This window comes from Paramormyrops kingsleyae, chromosome 4 (assembly GCF_048594095.1).
Source record: "Paramormyrops kingsleyae isolate MSU_618 chromosome 4, PKINGS_0.4, whole genome shotgun sequence".
In the NCBI taxonomy this organism is placed as follows: Eukaryota; Metazoa; Chordata; class Actinopteri; order Osteoglossiformes; family Mormyridae; genus Paramormyrops; species Paramormyrops kingsleyae.
In genome coordinates, this window is record NC_132800.1 from 37366842 (window position 1) to 37375569 (window position 8728).

The following is an 8728-nucleotide window of genomic DNA, read 5'->3' on the forward strand; positions in this document are numbered from 1 at the left end:
TTTGCGTGACTACGTTATTAAATGAACGTAACCTGCTATAATATACTTACCACTTACAATAAGCCGAGTCCCGGAGCCGAATATTTTCACCCAGCCGCTTGAGTCACACAGCAGTTCGGATCCTCACAAAAAGTCAAGTGGCGTCACTCCCTAGCGGCGCTATTTTGTTATTTTAACTCAAGTTCTCTGATTCAAACGCTATATTCTAATTTAATAACTAGGCATATTGGTGTCAAACCCGATATTTTAGAACGACTGAAAGACTTCAAAAAGACCCCGCGATCTAGGCTTATGTTTAAAATGCAAAAACTCGTAACAGTACAGAAACCAGCGAGAACCCGCAGTTACTGGACATTCATTTCATCACATTCTTTAAATACTCATGGATAAAAACTCTTACTGCTAATCGTAGCAAGAAAAGATACGTTTGTCATTTCATGGCCCGTAGAAAGTAGTTTATTTAATTTGTGATTTTCAGTTTTTAAGACTAAGTGCATGTAATATAACACATGACTGGTCAATCAGAGCAAAAATAGCTGAATCTCATACCTGAAACAATGAGTTTTGTCCCAGATCCGAAGACCTTCGCATCGCTACACGGCACATGATCTCATCACAAAAACCTATAGTTGTTCGTATCAATCACTGGCGGAACTATGGACAGTGCAGCCAGTGCAGCCACACTGGGGCCGCTGAAACTGCAGGGCCCACGGGCGTCGCTTTTTTTAAATCCTATTTGCATAACAAAATAATGAAATGAACATAACCTGCGTACGTACCAGTTACAATAAGCCGAGTCCCGGAGCCGAATATTTTCACCAAGTTGTTCGAGTCACACAGCAGTTCAGATCCCCACAAAAAGTCAAGTGGCGTCGCTTCGTAGCGGCGCTGTTTTGTTCCTTGAACTTATTCAAACGCTGTATTCTAATACAATCATTAAGCCTATTGGTGTTAAAACCGATATTGTACAACTACCGAAAGACCCCCCGCATAACATCACCGATCCTTGTTAAAAAATATCTTTAAAAAAAGGTGCAGAAGGTCTTAACTACCTGGTACAGAAACCACAGAGAATCAGCAGTTACAGTACATTCATTTCATCACATTCGTAAAATACCCGTCAACATAAAGTCTTACTGCAAGTGACTCGTTGGTCATTTCTTGGCCACTAGAAGGTGAAGTGCTGAGTCAAGTTAGTTTAATTTGTAGTTTTCAGTTTTTAATCAAAGCGCATTTAAAATAACGAATTACATATCAATCACGGCAAAAATAGCTGAATCTCATACCTGACACAATGAGTTTTGTCCCAGATCCGAATTGCTTTACACCACCCCACAGTACACTATCACAGCACAAAAACCTTCAACCGTTCATTTCAGTCCCTGGCGGAATTACAGAAACTGGGGGGCTCATAGAGACTCGATGGGCCCCTTCCTGGAGAGAATTACGAGGCTATCATTCTGTTACTTTAAATTGCCTAAGGATGTTACATTACATTATGAAATGCTGGAAACAAAGCCATATATATATATATATATATATATATATATATATAAACACACACCCTTTTGGCCGACCTGGCATAAATATTTAATTTTTCTTTTTTTTATGATAAGGCTATAAAAGTTGATGTTGTATACCTTAAGGATGTTTCACAAAAACACATCAATAACACCGTCAAGGTCACAGGGATTGTTTGCGTGCACGGGCATGTGCCCAGAAATGACACATCTTGCACTGGCACCCATCTCAAAAAGCTTTACTACCCCGGTTTTATCACCCATTTGAAATAAAAATAGCAGAAGCTGTGATTGCAGGTCAACATTCGCTAATTTTGTTGCACATTTACATAAAAATAATGGTAAGAGAAATTTAAAATAGGCTTACCTGAAACGATGAGTTTTGTCCCGGAGCCAAACACTTTGTAATAATAGCCACTAGCATCTCACAGCTTTTCATCTCATAGCAAAAACTGGAGGCTGAACCTAAACACACTGAAGAAAACACTGACTTGTGCTAACAGAATTGGGGAACTACTCGTGTTTCAACGCTATAGGATTATTGGTGATTTTTAGCCAAACCACATACTATTGTAGGTCTAAATACCCCTGAATATAATCCAGGTAGCTTTTCCTAAAACTTTATACATCCACCCCCTGCCAGATGCACAGTATTAATACGTTTTTAAAAAGACTCTTTACAAAAATCCGACTTCCTAAACATAATTATTGGCCTAATCAGATTAACGTTAGCGCTAATATACGAAATGCAGATCAGTGGGCCGTGGGGTTTGGATGCTCGATTCAGCAGTTACTGGACATTCGTCTTTTCATCACTTTCTTTAAAACCCCATCTGCATAATCTCTTACTGCAAGGCGAGCGTGTCAAACCTTACTAAGAAATGACACTAAGTAGGCCGTTTGAGCTATTTTTTGGAGCTGAAAGAGAGATCACAGGGGAATTGAAAAAGTGGAAAATCAATAATACACTAATCAAAGCCTGGGGGGGGGGGGCGTCAACAGTAAAACTTATAGATCAGGGTGGGGGCAGTAAAATGCGCTGATGGGGAGGAGGGGGTATTGTGCCGTCGGATGGCCAAGTTTAAGAAGGTTAACTGTTTTGTAAGGTTAGTCTTACATTTTGCATATGTTGTTTTAATGCTGCTCACCCCACATCTGATCACAATTGGCCTATGTTTTAAGATGATGTGAGGGGGATATAGGGCTTTCGAAGGAACAATCAGGCACACTTAGGTTCACTACTAAAAACTCTTTATTACAAGTAATACAAAATAACCTTGCATTAAAATCAATACCAGAATATCAGAATATTTTGGATCAAAGATAATGCAAAATAATTCCATATCACAAGTGATATTAAATAATATTATAAATCATACATAATAATCAACCTGCCAATACAACTGATTATATGTATATAAAAAGTGACAAATAAACATGCATACATAGGAAATACCAATTAATATTGTTGTTGTCATTCTCATGTAATAATAATTAATCCCAATAATGATTGAATCAATACACAAACACTGCAAAGCTATTCACACTCGGACGTGCCATCATCACCTACCCTCACTCTTAGACTGGGGAGCCCGTTTCAGTCCTGGCAGGAGACCAACACGTGAGTCCCGAGAAAGTGCCAGGTGATGCGCGCTCTATCCCACGGCTGAGCTCCGGTCAAAACCGAGATCTCCCCCTTCCTTTATACTAATTTTAGCGCTGCGTGCGGGCAGGGGACGAGCTGGCCAGGCTCACCCCTCCCCTCAGGCAATGCGTTGCCTAATTTCCAATCTTGTCCGGGTAATGCTGCTTGCGGTTAAAATTAAAAGTACAAAAACAAGTTCCCATAATCAACACATTCCCCTTTCCTCTAGATAATATCAGTGTCCCACACACCAACTGCTAGATATGGTTTCAATCAAAAGTAATTAGACAGGTATCCTTGATCAACTTCCCCTTTCTCATGAGAACATCTGAGAACAAAATAAAACGGCCCACACAAGTGGCCCACACGTTAATCAATAATGCATAAAACACATGTTGGAACACAGGTTGGACCACCCTTTCTTCCCAGGAAAACCCCTAAAATAAGCATCCTTGAACGGGGTTAACATCTCATGAATCAGAAATAACAAACACAAGTGTCCTTGAACAGAATAAGTATCCCAGGACAAGAATTCTTGGGACAAGATAAGCTGATTCTCCTCATGAGAAACAAGTTATACAGTTCAATTACAGTTCAAACTTGACACAACAATATTATGAGTGAATCATGGACGATATGGGCGCTGTATCTGAATTTCAGGATGATTAGTCCACACACAGTCAGAATTGATCCACACCTCAATTACCTCATATGTATGCCTGCTAGGTGGATTTGGAGGTACTCCCCCAAATCGTGAGTAGTGAAGCCGAACAATTACTACCTCCCAAATCATTACAGTGACAGGGGCACAGTCAACATATTTCTTTAATTCTATGCTACTAGGTCGACGTGGCCAGTTGCGGGGCCACCTGTAAGTTCCTCTTAATACAGCCTATGTCTACCACTCTAGCGGATGGTATCAAAAGCATGGGATATGTCGTCTTGTATCTTTGCGCCATTGTCTTCTTCTTAGGTTACTTCGTGTCAGTTCGCTTGGCAGTGAAACAACCGGTAGAGACACTAATGTTGTACGAAAGCTGGGTAGCGTGAAGTAGAATCGTCCATTATGGCCGAGATGGGGGGCAACTTTGTCTATCCTGAAAATTGTCGTTATAAATGCAAATAACAGACATGTTGCCATAATGTATATCATCATATTATGACATATACTTCTGGAAATGCTGTTGTCATGGGGCCCCTAGTTATCGGGGCCCAGACGGCTGCCTACTCCTGCCTTATAGTTGTGCTTACGTTCCTTAAACCCAAAAATGAAACCAAATATTAACATAATACATGCTACCTACAGCATGCTTCCTGTTGATGAGTTTTAAATGGTGCTGTGTGGCTCAATGGGCTAGGAAGGTTGTTGGTTTGAATCCCATGACAACTGCTGTTGGGCTCTTGAGCAATGTCCCTGACCCCGGTTGCTCCAAGGTGCTTGACAGTGACTAGTCCTGTGCCGTGACCCTTGATCTTACACTCACCTGGGTGTCCCATAGAGCACAAGATGGTATAAGCGCCAAGAGAATTTTCCCCAAGAGCCTAAATAAAGTACCGCTTCAGTTGCATGACAAAATGTAGCGTGTTAAAATGATGTGAGGGGGATATAGGGCTTTCAAAGGAACAAATAGGCACACTTACTGTAGGTTCACTCAAAGATATTTATTAAAAGTGATACAAAATGATTATATATATATGATAAGCAATAATAATCTTGAACAATAGCATGTGGATCTTGAACAATAGTCAGTCCAAAGAATACAACTTATTACAAGAGCACAAACTATTGCATATGAATTATGAACAATAGTTAGTCTAAAAAGAATACAAAGTATTATGCATATCATAAACTGTGATAATTAATCCCAATATTAATCAATAATAAAACTGCAAGCTGTTCACACTCGGACATGCCATCATCACCCACCTTCACACACGGACTGGGGAGCCTTTTTCAATCCTGGCAGGAGACCAACACGTGAGTCCCGAGAAAGTGCCGGGCGACGTGCGCTCTATCCCACGGCTGAGCTCCGGTCAACACTGAGATCTCCCCCTTCCTTTATACTAATCTTAGCGCTGTGTGCGGGCAGGGAACGAGCTGGCCAGGCTCACCCCTCCCCTCAGGCAATATGTACTCCAATTCCCCCTTTTGTCCGAGTGATGCTGCTTGCAGTTTCAATCAGAAATGATAAGACAAGTTCCCATAATCAACACATTCCCCTTTCCTCTAGATAATATCAGTGTCCCACACACCAACTGCTAGATATGGTTTCCCTTCTTCCTGAAGACGTTTTGGTGTGCAAAACATATTGGGGAACACTATCCTCTTGTCCTCAGGAAAACCTCTAAGGAAAACATGCCAAGGGTCCTTGAGCATGGTAAGCATCTGATAAAACAAATTAACAAGACAAGCGTCCTTGAACAGGGTAGGTATCCCATAACAAGGATTTTTAGGACAAGACAATTACCTTGGCTCCTTTCATAAGAAACAAGGTATTTTGTAAAAAAACATATAACTATACAAGTGATCAGTACAAAAAAACAACATTTATGCAGCTCAACCTCAGCACAATAAGATTATAGGTGAATCATGGACGACGCATCTGAATCTCAGGATGATTAGTCCAAACATGATCAGAATCAGTCAATACCTCAATCACCTCATATGTATGTCTGCTAGGTTGAGTTGAGCAATCACAACTTTCCAGGATATTACAGTAACAGGTATTAATTCTATGCTATGTGGGTGACGTAATCGTCCGCAAGTTCATCCTTATACAGATATGCATTCACAAGTTATTCTCTTTATTAATGACCCACAGAGGAACAGGGCGAGGATAGGCACACATGTACCAAGGGCTCGATGAGGGACAGGTGTGGATCATTTACTAATTAACCAAACACTGGTGCTAGGAGTTACAGGGAAGACAGAGAAGAATCGGATCGAATGGCCGATGGCAGCTGCTGGTCAAATGGGAAAACAGCAGACAAGGCAGGGACAGATCCGGACAGCGACTTCCACACTTCACACTTTATGTGTCCTTCATGACAGAAAGGTGTGTTCAGCACCAGTGTGGAAATTATAAGTAAATGAACTGTGAAATAAAATTACTGCAAAACTTAATATGCTGCATAACTGTGTGTTATATATGTGACCAACTGAGCATCTCTCCTGTTAACAGTCATGTATTGAGGTTTTATTAATTCCACACAATGAGGTATCTTTCGGTTTCAGGCCTTCAGGCAGGATCTTCTGATGTCAGAGGTACGTTGTCTTAATGCTGCACACGGCAGTTCAGGTTTTTTCCAAGCTGTGCGCAGAGCTTATGTCACTGTGGGATCCAACAGGCGCAGTAGTACGTGGCGGCATGTTTGGCTTCCAGCTTGTTAATCTTCAACCAGTGAGTCCCACGAACAAAGTCAGCATTAAACTCATTAAATCCACGTTCAGTTACCGTATTGCCACCAGATTTGGGCAAATAGAGGATCCTCTGCATCGCACTGTCATCTTTTTTCTGGTACCAGTGGAGATAGCTGTCACAATTATCTGTGTTACGGCAACCAATAGTTACAGTTTTACCCGCATCTTTAGTTAATGTTATGTTAGTCTGGTCCAAATCTGCCTGTACTGCCACTGAAATGAAGAAAACAGAAAAAAATGAAAATTAGTACCAGTAGGGAAACACTCAGAAAAGCGCGCTGCAGCGAAAAACCCTCACCAGAACAGAAGAGGAGCGCAGTGAGGAGCGCAGACACGAAGACGCGTTTGAGAGCCATTTGAGCGCGTCGCCTCTTGCTGCGGCATCTGCTGCGCCGTCCACCGGTTCGAATGGAGGAAGAAAAGCAACGGCTGCTTCAGCCAATCAGATCGCGGCCCACTGTTGCCACGTCAAGCTGAGCTGCAGTATAAAAGAAGGTGGATTTAAGGGTTTGGGAGGGAGTCCTGCTAACATTTCTGCTACATACTTCATTATATTTTATTGTCATTTGTGTTAAAATAAATATGCATGCCTTTTCTGTTCTGTATTATTCTTCTTCTTCTTATTATTATTATTATTATTAGTGTTGTAGGCCTACTGATTAACAACACCAGAGAGTTTGATGGGAGTGAGACCCAAGTGCTCAGCAGATAGATTTTCATAATGCTTGTCTGTCCTGTATTACACTACTGTCTGTCCTGTATTACACTGCTGTCTGTCCTGTATTACACTGCTGTCTGTCCTGTATTACACTCCTGTCTGTCCTGTATTTCGCTGATGTCTGCCCTGTATTACACTGCTGTCTGTCCTGTATTAGACTACAGTTTGCCCTCTATTGCACTGCTGTATGAGGGGTAATGCACTAAGTGAATGATTTGTTCATTAAAATGTTGCAAAATGGCATAATTTCAGGACTGGTGGCTGCTGACGACCTTATAATCCCCTGTGTTTCCTGAACAGACTCATGCCTTGTCCACACGTACACAGGTGTATTTTAAAACGTACCTTTTTCTATAAGTCTTGGGCTTTAGTCCACACATAAACGGCGTCTCAGGTCATTGAAAATGGAGATTTTGCAAAACTGCATCAAGGGTGAAGATTTTAAGAAACTCCGTTTCAGCGTCGACATGTAGACATTTTAACTGATTGTTTGTGTTGCTGAAAGATTTATTTGAGGTGTTTCAGCTTGTGCTGCTAATGTAACCTGGGAATGGGGTTGGGGGGGGGGGGGTGTTTTTCTGCAACATTATTAAATGAAGCCTGGGTGGGGCATACATGAGGAGCCCCATACAGCAGGGTCGGTGTCCCAGCACCGACTGGGGTTAAGGGTCATGCTCAAGCCCACAGCAGCGATAAAAATGAAAACAACTCCGCTGATCCTGGCATGTGAGCCGCTACCTTCCGATCGCGGGCAGAGTCCTGACGCCCAGAGCCACAAACGCCTCTCCTGTTAACAGTCATGCCTTGAGGTTTTATTAATTCCACACAATGAGGTATCTTTCAGTTTCAGGCCTTCAGGCAGGATCTTCTGATGTCAGAGGTACGTTGTCTTAATGCTGCACACGGCAGTTCAGGTTTATTCCAAGCTGTGCGCAGAGCTTATGTCACTGTGGGACCCAACAGGCGCAGTAGTACGTGGCGGCATGTTTGGCTTCCAGCGTGTTTATCATCAACCGGTAAGTCCCACGAACAAAGTCAGCATTAAACTCATTAAATCCACCTTCAGTTACCGGTTTGCTACCATCAAGGTTCATATAGAGGATCCTCTGCATCCCACTGCCATCTTTTTTCTGGTACCAGTGGAGATAGTCGTTACAGTTACCTTGGTTACGGCAACCAATAATTACAGTTTTACCCGCATCTTTAGTTACTGTCATGCTAGTCTGGTCCAACATTGCCTGTACAGCCACTGAAATGAAGAGAATAGAAAAAAGGAAAATTAGTACCGGTAAGGAAACAGTCAGAAAAGCGCGATGCAGTGAAAATCCCTCACCGAAGCAGAAGAGGAGCGCAGTGAGGAGCGCAGTGAGGAGCGCAGAGACGAAGACGCGTCTGAGAGCCATTTGAGCGCGTTGCCTCTCGCT

General features: G+C 42.2%; 1 gene segment (V, D, J or C); it reads right to left on the bottom strand.

Moving 5' to 3' along the window:
• Positions 1 to 1362: 1362 nt before the first annotated feature.
• On the bottom strand, positions 1363 to 8728 carry LOC140589098 (Ig kappa chain V region 3374-like). The segment is given in 5 exon segments: positions 1363 to 1382; positions 1888 to 1944; positions 6512 to 6680; positions 8261 to 8553; positions 8638 to 8728. Coding segments are annotated over 5 exon segments (609 nt in total).